At 47.8% G+C, this 13,726-nt stretch overlaps 1 protein-coding gene across 1 annotated transcript in view; it reads left to right on the top strand.

Moving 5' to 3' along the window:
- The first annotated feature begins 1,384 nt into the window (after positions 1 to 1,384).
- Positions 1,385 to 13,726, top strand: part of KCTD19 (potassium channel tetramerization domain containing 19) — a 37,864-nt gene continuing 25,522 nt past the window's right edge. The window contains exons 1-8 of the mRNA XM_063313072.1: positions 1,385 to 1,706; positions 1,881 to 2,731; positions 2,834 to 2,987; positions 3,070 to 3,261; positions 5,275 to 5,406; positions 7,294 to 7,519; positions 12,027 to 12,187; positions 12,978 to 13,081. Coding sequence (XP_063169142.1) covers positions 1,385 to 1,706; positions 1,881 to 2,731; positions 2,834 to 2,987; positions 3,070 to 3,261; positions 5,275 to 5,406; positions 7,294 to 7,519; positions 12,027 to 12,187; positions 12,978 to 13,081 — 2,142 coding nt within the window. The remainder of the gene's footprint in view (positions 1,707 to 1,880; positions 2,732 to 2,833; positions 2,988 to 3,069; positions 3,262 to 5,274; positions 5,407 to 7,293; positions 7,520 to 12,026; positions 12,188 to 12,977; positions 13,082 to 13,726) is intronic.

Below are 13,726 nucleotides of genomic sequence, written 5' to 3'. Positions count from 1 at the left end.
AAAGGTTCAAGAGCCAAGTTAAAAAATAACATTCTATACTTTGTATAATTCATCTATAGGTTTTGAGCCTTTACCCATCTATTCCAATTGCACAAGACTGAAATCTCCAAGTCTTTTTTTTTTCCTGACATGATGGCAATTACAGATCCACAAATACATGCCTTAAGCATGCTCCAAAGGATTAGCCTATTGGTAGAACCCCCGTTTTATACACACACACACACACACACACTTCATAATTCATTCCACAAAAGAAAGATTTCTTGTTAGGGCAATGTTCAGATAACATTTGGGATTGACCAATTTGTAATTTTTAAGTTTTAAAGTCAGAGACACTGGAGCATGGATTGAAATTGCAATTGGACCAAATGAAAAGTTCACAACTTGACCCACCAAAGCAAGAGAGAGAGAAAAAAGTAGTCTAGTCTGAGTTTGGGGTGCACAAGAGAGCAGTGCCTCCAGACAGACGTAAGATTTCTCAAGGTCAGCCTCCAGACACTCCGAGAAAGGACTGTCCCATTCATATGCTGTAGTCTCCAAAATTCCTTGTGGGAGAAAACTATAAACTAGCATTAAACAGGAACAGGAGGAGGAGGAGGAACAACCCTGGAGGATATGGTTAGCATCATAATGGAGGATGGAAATACCTTGCCCTAGAAACAGACATGTTTCTTAGCGGAAAATGTTAAAATGCTACGAGGGAGGCGTTGCCTTATTTTTCCCCACTATCTTTCTGATTTAAAAAAAATCTGGAAAGGAAACACAGAGGAGCATTTTTTTAAACCGCAGTTCTACTTGCCAAGAGCAAATCTAAGAATTATGGGACCCAGGACAGGCGTTCTGGCCTCATGGGAAGCGTGTACCATATTTGCACGCCCCCTAAGAGGCAGCTTGACTCACCCCACAGCAAGGTTCCTCAGTCCAGGGAAGCTGCCCCTTTCCCAGGAGGGACGAACGGAAGGGGTGGCTCCCTCTCATTACAGCAGCAGTGGGAATGGAGACCTTTTCAGCTCAGAGCAGATGTTCGCCCTGGATGTTACATGGTGAGAAAGAGTAAAGAATGGTAAGGCAGAAGTAGTTACGGTTTTCAGCTGCTCTCCTTTTTTATGGAGGAGGACAGAGGAGTTCCTGTGGGGAACTCTGGGGATCAAGTTGCACCCAGGCTTGTGGCAGCATTAGAGGATCTTAGCATTTGAGCGGCTGTGACAGCCTCTATGCCAGTCAGGTGATCCAATCAGCGGGAAGACAGATTGGAAGAACTGGAGCGACAACGTGCAGAAGAACATCAGGTAACGAAGGCAGAAGGTGCCCCATTCGGAATCTAAAGGATTCCACATCTGTATGCCACCAACACCGCATGTTAAATACGGGCATCTGATTGTGCATGCCACGATACAGTCTCAGGTATGGAAATCCGTGCAAAACTTGCCAAGGCGAAGACATTTCTTCAAGATTTAGCTTTGTCGAGAAGCGCCACCTCTGGGACCGGTGTGGTCAAAGCCTTGGTGCAGCCTTTTCTTACCGGTCTAGTGCCTACCTTGCAAACGCTGCTGTGGGCACCGGCAAGACCCCAACGGAGGCGTCCTCTGCTGGGCTCAGTGCGGCCGGGCTCAGCCGGCCGGCTGCCACCTTCCTCCAGGACAAGACGCTCCTCACTCGAGGGCTGCTGCGAAATCCGCTCTTCCCCTCGCGGGTCCGCTGGACCCGTTAGGCAGGCCTCCCCCGTGGGCGACGCTGTCCGCCTCCCTTGCAAAGCCTCCTCCCGGCGGGAGCGGTTCGGCGCTCCGGGGCCACGAAGGCCGGCGGCCGGAGCCGGCGGTGGGGCGCGTGACTTCTCGCCGCGGCCCCGGTAGCAGTCCCGGAAGGAATACTTCCAACAGGGAGCGACTCAGCCGCGGGCGGTAGCTTCTTCGTCAAGCCTGGCGGCTGGACCCTGGCCTGGGCCAGGCGCACGCGGGGCTTTCTCCGCCGGACGACGCAGACCCCGGTTGGCAGGACTTCGGCCCGGCAGCCTCGCCGGTGTCTCCAGCGGGCCACTGGGGGCCCAAGAGGGGCCTTCTGCCGCGCGGCCTCCCTCGGAGCAGGAGCAGCCGTCCCCGCCACCCTCGCGCGGCAGGCAGGCCGTCGTCGGGGCCGCGAGGCGACAGGCCTTCGGGAGCGGAGCCCACCCGGCGGGGGGCCTCAGCGGCCACGGCCGCTCCGGCTGAGCCCCGAGGGCGAGCAGGGCTCGGAGGGAGGGCGCGCCTCTTCGCGCGCGCGCGCGCCCGCCCGCCGTTGCCGGGCAACCGTGGCGGCGGTTGAGCCGCTCTCTGCCCGCCCCGCGGAGGCCCGGCGGCGGCGGCGCGGCATGGTGAGGGGGCGGCCGGGGGGCGCGGCGGGGGGCGCGGGGCGGCGCGGGCGCTGGCTGACGCCTGGCTCTCCCTGCCCGCAGGATCCGGCGGCGGCGGCGGCGCTGTCGGAGGACGCGGAGCCGGAGGAGCCGCCGGTGCAGCTGAACGTGGGCGGCTGGGCCTTCGCGGTGCCGCGCAGCAAGCTGGCGCAGTTCCCCGAGTCGCTGCTGGGGCAGGCGGCGGCGGCGGCGGCGGGGCGGCTGTTCCTGGACCGCGACGGCTACACCTTCCGGCACGTCCACTACTTCCTGCACACGGCGCGGCTCTCGGGTGGCAGCGGCAACGAGCTGCCCCTGCTGTACGAGCAGGCCGGGCTGCTGCGCCTGGCGCCGCTGCTGCAGGTACCGCCGCCCCCCGCCCCGCCCCGGCCCGGCCCGGCCCGGCCCGGCCCGGCCCGGCCCGGCCCGCCGCGCCGCCGGCCTGACCCGCGCCTCTCTCGGCAGAGCCTGGACAACCTGAAGGAGGGCAAGCACAACCTGCGCGTGCGGCCCGCCGACATCCCCATCGCCGAGCGCGCCTCGCTCAACTACTGGCGGACGCGCAAGTGCATCAGCAAGCCCTGCGCCGAGTGTCCGCTCAAGAGCCCGGCCTTCACCGGTGAGGCGCCGGGCCGCCGGGCGGGGTCCGCAGAGTGGGCGCCCCGGCGCCGCCCGCGCCCACGACGCCTCTCTCCCCTCAGGGCTGCACGAGAAGGCCCCGCTCGGGCTGATGGACACCCCGCTGCTGGACACGGAGGAGGAGGTCCACTACTGCTTCCTGCCGCTGGAGCTGGTGGAGAAATACCCCTCCCTGGTCAACGACGACAACCTGCTCTGGCTGTCGGACAACGCGGCGCTCGTCGAGTGCGAGAGCAGCGAGTTCCGCTTCATCGGTAACCCTTCCCCGAGGCCGCGGGGGGGGCCCGGGCCGCCCTTCCCGGCAGGATCGCAGCCGCCGCCCGGGGTGGGGGGCGGTCAGAGCGTGCGGGGTGGAGGAAAGCGGGGGGGCGGGCTTCGCTTCCGGCCAGGCCGAAGGGCACGACGTTCGCTGGCCGGTCCGAAGGATGGTCCCGAGCACGGGCTGAGGCTTGGGAGACCGAGCCCGCGGGGTAAAGCCGGGCTGAGCGGGAGTAGTTTAAAAAGCAAGCAGCGATTTCAGATGCGTCGTATGGATTTAAAACCAGGGAAATGAAAGGCGGACCGTTGTCAGTTTGTGCAGAGGAAGGGGCTGTGGAATGAAATAGTTAAGACAAAACGTATTCGCAACGTAAATGTATTTCTGGATGAATCTTCAGGCAGTGGACAAGAAGGTCCTTGAACCCTCCCCCCCAAATTTGAGAAACTTCTAGCGGCGATTTTTTATTGAGACCATATATCCGGTGGTACGAGCAAAAGAAGTTATATTTAAGACAGCATCCTGAATGTGATATATACTAAAGCGTTTCTTCTAAGTAGTGGCTGGAGTGGAGCAGGAATGGGAGCTGATTTCTGGGGAGTTCTGTGATGGGTCCTGCCAAATGCAAAGCTTTCTTCGTACCATTGGTCTGTTGACCGAACTGAAGAACTGTGAAGCATAATGAGGAAATGGGGAAAAACCTTTATTTTCCAAAATGTAAAATATTGCTATGTAATTATATTAATATTTAATAGAAGAGAACTTCATGAAAATAGGTTGTAATTCCCCCGTTTCCATCATGCCAAAATATTGTTTGATTTATGTGAAGCAGGTCAAACTCTTTTGGCTTGTATGAAACAAAACAAACCTAAAACAAAGGGCATGCCCCACCTCGCTTCTTAAGCCACAATGGCTGAGGCTGCCTCCAGAAAAGGCTTCTTTCGTGCAACTGTCCAGCCTTGTTTGTGGAATTTTACAGGCGGTTCAGAACTGAACCCATAGCCTTTCCTGCTTCTTCTTTTGTCTACTTCCTTTCCAAGAGAAAACTAATGGTGCAAGAAAGCACACAGGAGCTCCCCAGCATCTCTTGGCGGAGAGCAGCTGGAGCTGCCATTTCTCCGTTCCTGGAAAGGAACTGCTGCTTCTACAAAAGCAGGGATGGTTGGGTCTCTGGGTCTCCTCTCTGTGAAGATTTGCTGGTTTACCAAGTCTAGGAATTTGCCTATTTATTCTAGAATTGTTGTTACAGTTATTAGCCTAGGCCAGGGTTTCTCACCCAGGGTTCTGTGGCACCCTCGGGTTCTGCGAGAGGTCACTAGGGGTTCCCTGGGAGATCACAGTTTATTTAAAAAATTATTTCAAATTTGGGCAACTTCACATTAAAGAGAGAAAGTTCATTCTATATTTTTAGTTTAAGAACACTGTTAGTACACGTATACAGGCCTACCCATGAAACAATTTTTTTTTAAACTTGTGGCCTATATTTGAGCCTGAATGCGCAAGGGTTCTGTGAGGCCTGAAAAATATTTCAAGGGTTCCTCCAGGGTTAGAAGGTTGAGAAAGGCTGGCCTAGGTTATGTTTAAAGTTCTATTTCTTCCCATCAGTTTTCTCTCCATTGCTTCCATGTCCACGCCTTGTCCATATGTCTCTAGGAATCCCCATTTTTGCTTTCCCCTGAAGTCACTTGAAATATACACATGTAACCTGCCAACCTAGCAGTTTGAAAACATGCAAATGCGAGTAGATTAATAGGTACTGCTTCGGCGGGCAGGTAACGGCGTTCCGTTTAGTCATGCCGGCCACATGACCACGGAAGTGTCTACAGACAAATGCCGGCTCTTTGGCTTGAAACGGAGATGAGCACCGCCCCCTAGAGTCAGACACGGCTGGACTTAATGTCAAGGGAAACCTTTACCTTTACCTAACATGAAACATAATGGCAAAAGCCAAAACACCATGCTACATCCTCAGGTTATTTACTTTCTGGCGTATTTTTTTTTAAACAACTAGCTAATTTTCTTCGCTCAGAGAAGATTCTTTTGCCTGATAACTTCTCCAACTTGGATGCTTTGGAAGCTGAAGCTGAAGCGTTGGGGATCCCCAAGGTCATAGAAGCAGTGAAGCTCTTCAGGAGTAACCCAGGTGTGGTTCTTACTGTGTTAATTGATTTCCGTGTAAAAGGGATCGCTTGGGCTTTCTTTAATTACAGAGAGAGAGTAATGATAGCTTAGTCATGCTCATTAGGAAATTGTAGGGAATTAATTGCAATGTAAGCTGCAATAATCAGAGTTATGTGTTACTAAAATTGAAGTATATTGTGTGTACATTTGTATGTAATTATTCCTTTTTTTTTTTTGTTAAATGGCCAAATGATGCAGGTAAATAATAACTTTCCTACACTTCAGACTGATTTACCCCTTCTTCCAGGGAACCCCAGAGATGACTGCAAGTTATAATTTTTAGAAGACCATGTCAAACTAAAACTGTCCTTTTTCAGAGAATACCACTCTTTTGAATACCATTACTGAATACCACACTACTGGGCCTCCACAGTACTAGTACCTTCTGTTTCCTATATCCTCAATTCTTGACCAGCTTAAATATGTATTTTATGACTGTCTACAACACAGGGACGCGGTGGCGCTGCGGGTTAAACCGCTGAGCTGTCGATCGGAAGGTCGGCGGTTCGAAACCGCGCGGCGGGGTGAGCTCCCGTTGCTCGTCCCAGCTTCTGCACACCAAGCAGTTCGAAAACATGCAAATGTGACTGGATTAATTGGTACCGCTTCGGCGGGAAGGTAACGGCGTTCCGTGAGTCATGCTGGCCACATGACCCGGAAGTGTCCTATGGACAATGCCGGCTCCAAGGCTTTGAAACGGAGATGAGCACCGCCCCCTAGAGTCGGACACGACTGGACTTTACGTCAAGGGAAACCTTTACCTTTACCTACAACACAGAACCAGACGGCCCTTACACTCGGTTCTCCTCTGTGTTGATCCCTCCTATTCCCTGCCCATGACCTGAATCTGTCCTTCTGATTACAATAATTTATTTATGAGGAAACTTTGAGCATGTGCAAGCCTGCTTGGATGCTCAGAATGCAGGATGTGCAAAACAAATGTACCCATTTCTAGTGTTCTGCACTCAAACACTCTGAACTTTTACCCCAAGGTCAGGACAAAATGGGGCATTGTGTTTTAGGAGTTTCACCATAGGCAATTGTAGGAACTCAAAACAAGCCCTTGCTCCACCATGTTTCAGATGCAGTAGGACATACTGAACATTACTTAATACCAAGTTTATAAAAATTGGACAATGAGATGATTACTTAAGCAAATATTTATATTCCTTTATCAAAAAAGAGAAATAAAAATAGTTATGCTTTTTGCAGCTGGCATACCTTTTTGCATCCTGTCTCTACTTTTTTTTTTTAATCAAGTTATCGCTTTGGCCAGTTTTTCTGTAAATTGAAGGGAGGGAGTACTTAGCTGATCCTAACAGATCAGCTTTTTAGCCTTAGGACAAAAATGGTTATCAAGGGCTTATTTTGAGTCCTATGGCACTATGGCAAAGCACATAAAAACAGTTCAAATTTTGTTTCAGCGTGCTCAAATGTGCTGGTGACATACTCTGAATTTGTTCTGAGCTTAATTAAAATGTGTGGGGTTTTTTCATTTTGTTCAAGATACAGCCAGAATAGGAACTTACAATCTGGATATCCTTACGGATTTATAGATCTGTGCTTCCTTTCCTGAGCCTCCTGCTTGGACCTGACAGCCAAAAATATAACATGTATTTCAAAACTATTGGGCAAAGAACTCCAATAGTGTTCCTGTGCTGAAGGAACAGTGAGAGCCTTTTAAAAAAAAAAATGTATTTATTGGTGTTGCTAATCTTCAGTTGTTCTGCTTTGGTTTCAAAATGGAACACAGCTCGGATCTTTATTTGAGCTAGATGATAGTACAGAGAAGCATAAAGGACAATCAGCTATTTTAATATTAATGTCTTGTTTGGGCATTTTTCTTTAGGCACATGTTCAAGTGAGGCCTCTAATTCTCAAGGCTGTCAGAGGAGCACAACGGCCCAGCAGCAGAGTGTTCAGGACGCATCAGTTCTTCCTCCTTTGTACCCTATGGTGCTTGGACTCTTAGTCAAATACCCTGACTCCGCTCTGGGGCAGCTCCACATGGAGAGCACCCTAGATGGGAACAAGCTCTATGTATCAGGGAATGGAGTTCTCTTTCAACATGTCATGTACGTCCCTTGGAAAGTTTGATTGCACTTGTTTCTAGGCAGTAGTTTGTGAGAAAGACTTGAGATGTGTATACAAACCCAGTCTTCCATTGTGGCATAACAGGGTGAAGGAAGTGCTTTCCAGATGGCTAGCCACAGTGGCTCCGTGGGATGGTGCCAGAGTAATTCCTATTTTATAGTGGAAAAACTCTCAATTTAAATCACACTACCCTGCTCACATTTATTACGTCTGTCGTCCAATCAATTTACTGTTTATGGCCATTTGCATTTTCTTTCCTTTTTCTGACCTCAGCAATTGGCTCAACATTTGCTGAGTCAAGGAGGTTAATGAAACAGCAAGGGGTGAGGCAGGTCTGGGACCAGGAATATCAGGACCAGCAGCCAAGCCCAAGTGTTTCACAGAGGCTGGGTAGCTGGTCTAATACGATATGCACCTGCTGGCAGAGGATGGCATGTATCGTATTGGAAGAGGAGCCATCTACTGCCCCCTGATGTGGGCATCATTGTTAGATTCTGTAGTAGTTTGGTAGAATCCCATAGAGGGGGCAGAACTGGCCAATCCATGTGCTGCAGAGCTTGGTTCCTGGGTATGTCTCGCTGAGATGTCAACTGTGGTTGCTGGTTGGGAGCTGTTGTAGGCTGGCTGGAAGCAAATATCCAAGGTCCACGAAAGGGAAGTGTGATGGGCCAGGACGGGATATGGCAGCACGACAGACTGCCTTTAGCTGAGAGCTGTGAAGAGGGAGCAGCATCTGTGGTTTCCCTTCTGGATCTGCTTTCTAGTAGGCTGCTCCCAGGACCTGTGTGGACCCTGCGGAGTGTTTTTGACTTCTGTGAGTGCTAGTTGTGCTTTGAGGGATGCCTCATTTAAATCTCATGGTTGGGTGTCAGATGGAACTGAGTAGATGGAGTTAGATCGTGGGACCAGGCCAGTGATGGCGAACCTATGACACATGCGTCAAAGGTGACACACCACAACATTTTGGATGACACGCCAGCATTCACCAACACCTGACAACTATTCTCCCTGTTTGAGTTACCAAGAAACTGAATGAACAAAAGGCACTGTAACTCCCCCCCACACACCTATCTTCCCCCCCATCTCTGCCCTTTTGGCTGCCCAAAATTGGACTGGATTTTTATTAAATAAATGAATATGTAAAGAATTGTTCCTCTTTTGTTGAGAGGGTGGGGTGACATACCAGCAAAGTGAAGTTATGCATTTTTCAAATTTTTGACACGTGGAGCCCAAAAGGTTCGCCATCACTGGACTAAGCTGTATAGAGTGCATCTTGTGGTGTCCTCTAGTAAGTCTGTGTGGTATTTGGTGGTACTTTTAAGGCCACTGGATGGTTGTATAGGAATGTCTAGAAAATGAATCTAATCCTGCTAGTCTAAAGTCAGATTGATGTAATTGAAGTTCTATAGGAATCTGGCCAGACTATCTTGTCCATGACTCCAAATAAGAAAAGTTTCATCCATGCATCTTAGGTAGGTAACAGCTTGGGGTGTGTGGGTGTTTGTAGGCAGTTGTTTATGAGGAAGACATTTGAGATCTGTACAGTGGATATAAAAAGGCTACACACCCCTGTTAAAATGCCAGGTTTTTGAGATGTAAAAAAAAATCAGACCAAGATAACTTCAGAATTTTTTCCACCTTCAATATAAAATACAAGCTGTACAATTCAATTGAAAAACAAACTGAAATCTTTTAGGGTAAATAAATAAAAACTAGAAAAATGTGGTTGCGTAAATGTACAAACCCTCTTATAAGTAGGGATGTGGCTGTGTTCAGAATTAACCAGTCACATTCAGACTGATGCTAACTAGTAGTCAGTACACACCTGCCAACAATTAAAGTGACTCTAGTCAAGCCCATTTAAAGTTCAGCTGTTCTAGTAGGATTTTTCTGCCATTTACTCAGTCACCTCTTACAGCAAAAGCCATGGTCTGCAAAGAGCTTACAAAGCATCGAAAGGATCTCTCTCATTGTTGCGAGGTGCCAGTCAGGAGAAGGGTACAAAAAAATTTCCAAGGCATTGGATATACCATGGAACACAGAGAAGACAGTCATCAACAAGTGGAGGAAATATGGCACCACAGTGACATTACCAAGAACTGGATGTCCCTCCAAAACGGGTGAAAAAACAAGAAGACTCGTCCGAGGAGGTGTACAGCATCGTTAAAGGAGCTGCAGGAATGTCTGGCAAGTACTGGTTGTGCCCTGCATGTGACAACGGTCTCCCACGTTCTTCATATGGCTGGGTGGCAGGATGGAAGCCGCCTCTTACAAAGAAAAACGTCCAAGCCCGGCTACACCAGGTCTGACAAAAGCATGTGGGGAAATGTGTTATGGTCTGATGAGACCAAGGTTTTTGACCATAGTTCCAGAAAGTGTGTTTGGCGCAAAAGCAACACTCTGCGTCACCAAAAGCGCACCAGACCCACAGTGGAGCCTGGTGGTGGCAGCATGATGCTTTGGGGCTGCTTTTCTTCAGCTGGAACTGGAGCTTCAGTCAGGGTGGAGGGAATGATGAACAGCTCCAAACGTCAGCCCGTTTTGGCACAAAACCTTCAGGCCTCTGCTGAAATGCTGAAGATGAAGAGGAATTTCACCTTTCCGCACGACAACGGCCCAAAGCATACCTCCAGATCAACACAAGAGTGGCTTCACCAGAAGACGATCGAAGTTTTGGAACGGCCCAGCCAGAGCCCGGACCTGAATCCAGTTGAAAATTGGGGGGGTGACCTGAAGAGGGCTGTGCCCGGGAGATGCCCTCGCAATCTGACAGATTTGGAGCACTTCTGCTAGGAAGAGTGGGCAAAGATTCCCAAGGCAAGACGTGCCATGCTGAGAGACTCCTACCCCAAAAGACTGAATGCTGTCATAAGATCAAAAGGTGCTTCAACAAAGTATTAGTTTAAGGGCATGCACATTTATGCAACCATGTTGTGAGGTTTGTAGTCCTTTAATCTTAAAATCATTAACTCTTGCCACAAGCCATTTAGGATATGTAAGAAGTTATTTATTAAGAATAAGTGACTAGTGCCAGGTTAAAGCCTGGAGTGAGGATTCCCGCTCAAAAAGTTCAATTAAAATGTTCCATTCCCTCTTTTCTGCCAGCCCCCCTTCTGCTAAAATAGACGGCTCAGTACTTTCCCCTTTTTATGCACCCCCACTCCCTCTGCTTTAAGCTACAGCAGTTCCCTGATGGTGCCAACTGCCTGACCTTGATATGAAGCTTCGCCTAAACAATTCTTAATGACTCTGCTGGAATGCTGGCAATTCTCCCCTGTGCCATTGTACCACTGTGTAACAAATCCTAAACTACACGTATCTATTCCCAGTCACTCAAACCCAATTCCCCATGGCAGAGTATTGCGTTCAGACACCATTAACTATTGTGTCTGAATGCTCTACTCTGACACACATGCTTGTTTTTTATTTTTATTTTTCCCCCTAAAAGATTTCAGTTTGTTTTTCAATTGAATTGTACAGCTTATATGTTATATTAAAGGTGGAAAAAATTCTGAAGTGATTTATCTTGATCAGATCTTTTTACATCTCAAAAACCTGGCATTTTAACAGGGGTGTGTAGACTTTTTATATCCACTGTATACAACCACAATCTTCCATTATAGAGTAACGGTGCAAAGGAAGCTTTCTAAATCTGTTCTTAAGACATTGCTATAATGTGGGCATGCAAGAGTTGTGCCTATGCCATTGGTCTGGAAAGATCGGCTCTCCAAATTGAAATAATTGTTAGTGACTACATTTTCACAGCATGGTGACTAGATAATATGCAGGCCATTAGGAATGATATTCCTGATCGCCTGTGCCCTACCCTTGGGTAAGAGGGTTACAGCCTCATTAGGAGGTCAGTGTTTTCTCATAAATTCTGGTCTATTACATAGAGGCTGCTACTCAAGAAAGTATAAAACAGAACAAAGGGGTTAGACTGATAGCCAGGTATAGTCTTCAACAAACCTTTTTATTCATATCCACCTGTCAACTGTTGTCTCATTTTGCATATTTTTACTTTGTACAGCCCATGTACCCTTAAACCCATCTACTTATTTGGTCCTAAATTATGCATTCTACAGCCTATTGTACTTTACTTAAATAGACTTGCCAGCCAAGGCCTACAGTAGCTTCTGCATGGAGCCTGAACCAGTGTTTTAACCCTATGACACAGAAGCTTCAATTTAGGATTTTTAATCATCTTTGTAATCAGGAAGTGAAAGTGCACTGCTAACAGAATCTCTTTAAAAAGGTTCAGTAGCAACTAGCATGTGTATAACAAGAAGGAGCTGTATCATTGTTCTTTTAAAACCTAGTACAGATGTCAGGAAATCCAATTAATGTATATAAAGGAGAAAAACGATAGGAAAAAAGTTCATATATAGCTGAAACAATGGAAAGAAATAATCCAATATATGTCTTAAAATAGAATAGGTAAAAAAATAGCTGCATTTCTGGCAAGTCTTTCTCTTCTTCTATGCAAAGGAATTGGTTAGGAACTTGCAAACTTCCACTTATACGAAATTTGTCTGAACTTCCACAACTTTGCACCTATTTGGATCAAATGGATCTCATCTATGAGCCAATGAAGGATGCTTTAAGAAGATTTCTAAAACAAAAGACACCCACAGACTCCCTGGAAAAAAGTAAGTTGGTGCTTACCTTGAGATTTATGGGTGTTAAGCTGTATTATTGGAGCCATTAGCAGGTTAAAGATCTGGGTAAGATAAAAACATCCCTGAAGAGGGCTGTGGAAAATGCCTTCCATACTGTTGCCAAGAGGTTATATGGATGTGTCTAACAAAGTCATCAGGAGTCGAGCTGAACTTGATTTAGACTTTTTTACAGATTTTTTAAAAATCCCAACTTTATTATTTTTTAATAAATAACTGAAGGCGGGAACATACCTAATACTCCTTCCTCGTTGGTATTTTCTCACAGGGGGAGAAAATTAGAAATAAAAAGTTACTTAGGAGTTTTTAAGGAATATTACCAGGCTGTCCCCCTGGGCACACTTACTTGGAAGTAAGTGCCGCTGAACTGAACGGCTGTCTTCATTGGACACACTGAACTACAAGTTGTCCAATCACATTTTAGATTAGCGTATTGTGCAGGTTCAGCCCATATGCCTACTGGGACAGAGGACCTGCGCAATGTAGTTGAGAATTCCCAAATAAAATGATGTAGCGCATAGATAGAGGCTAGGGGATCGCTGGCTTGGTAATGGAACTTGTGAAGATGGTCTTAGAATAGTTACGGATTGCAAAATGATATGAGCCAGTAGTGTGATTTCTCTGATTTCCTTCCATGATCTGATAATTCATAAGGAAATTGTGTGCTTCAGGCTACTGGGCATACTTCATTCCTCCACAAATCCATTCCTTTGTGTTGCAAAAGTATAAAAGTGCCTTCTGCCATTTGGATTGTGTTTTGTAGATGCCGAGTGGACAGCAGAAATAACAGCTTTTTCCCTCCATCATATTGTCAAAGTATATGTAGGAAGCCACTGGTATGCCACCTATTTACAAACACTATTAAAGGTATAATTCTTAAAAATGTTTACGTTGCTCTAGAGTGGCTAGTGTTTAGGCTGGTTGTTCAAAGGAGACCTAGAGAGAGCCTGTTGTGTAACTAAGCTCAGAACGCAACTGGCAGATTGCATGGAGAACTACGAGTCCCTTGAAAATTAACCTCTTGGGATTAAAGAAAGCTTTATCTTATGCTTCTCTCTGGTGAAATGCAGGCTGGGGTGTGTGAGAATTCTAGTGCCATGGTACATGCATGCCACGGAACTGTTCTTGTGTAACGTGTCCTCGTGGTGCTGCCATTGTCTCATCCCCAGTCCAGGCCTGAGGTAGCCTAAAGTCCAGGGGTTCCTGCCCCCTTCCAACACGGTTGTTACTGTGTCCTTGTCTGACACTGTTGACCTGCCAACTGAGCAACTTGAAGGAAGGCTCTGTTCCAGGCACCTACTGCACGTGCCTGGCCACGCCCCCTCCGCCTTTGCAGGAGAGCGACTGGTTGGTGGTTTTCCTGCTGGCAGGAGACGCTCGGTGGGAGGGGAAGCCAAGCCACAAACGGCTGTCTTTCATTTGTCCCCCATTAAAAAGGGGAGGGGGCACACCTTTCACTAGCCTCATGAGTGTGGCTGAACAGGGCTTGGAGGTTGAGTTTCAGCCAGCCAT

Source organism: Candoia aspera, chromosome 11 (assembly GCF_035149785.1).
Source record: "Candoia aspera isolate rCanAsp1 chromosome 11, rCanAsp1.hap2, whole genome shotgun sequence".
Lineage (NCBI taxonomy): Eukaryota > Metazoa > Chordata > Lepidosauria > Squamata > Boidae > Candoia > Candoia aspera.
Note: the sequence above shows the minus strand (reverse complement) of the source record. Positions and strands in the feature narration are given on the sequence as shown.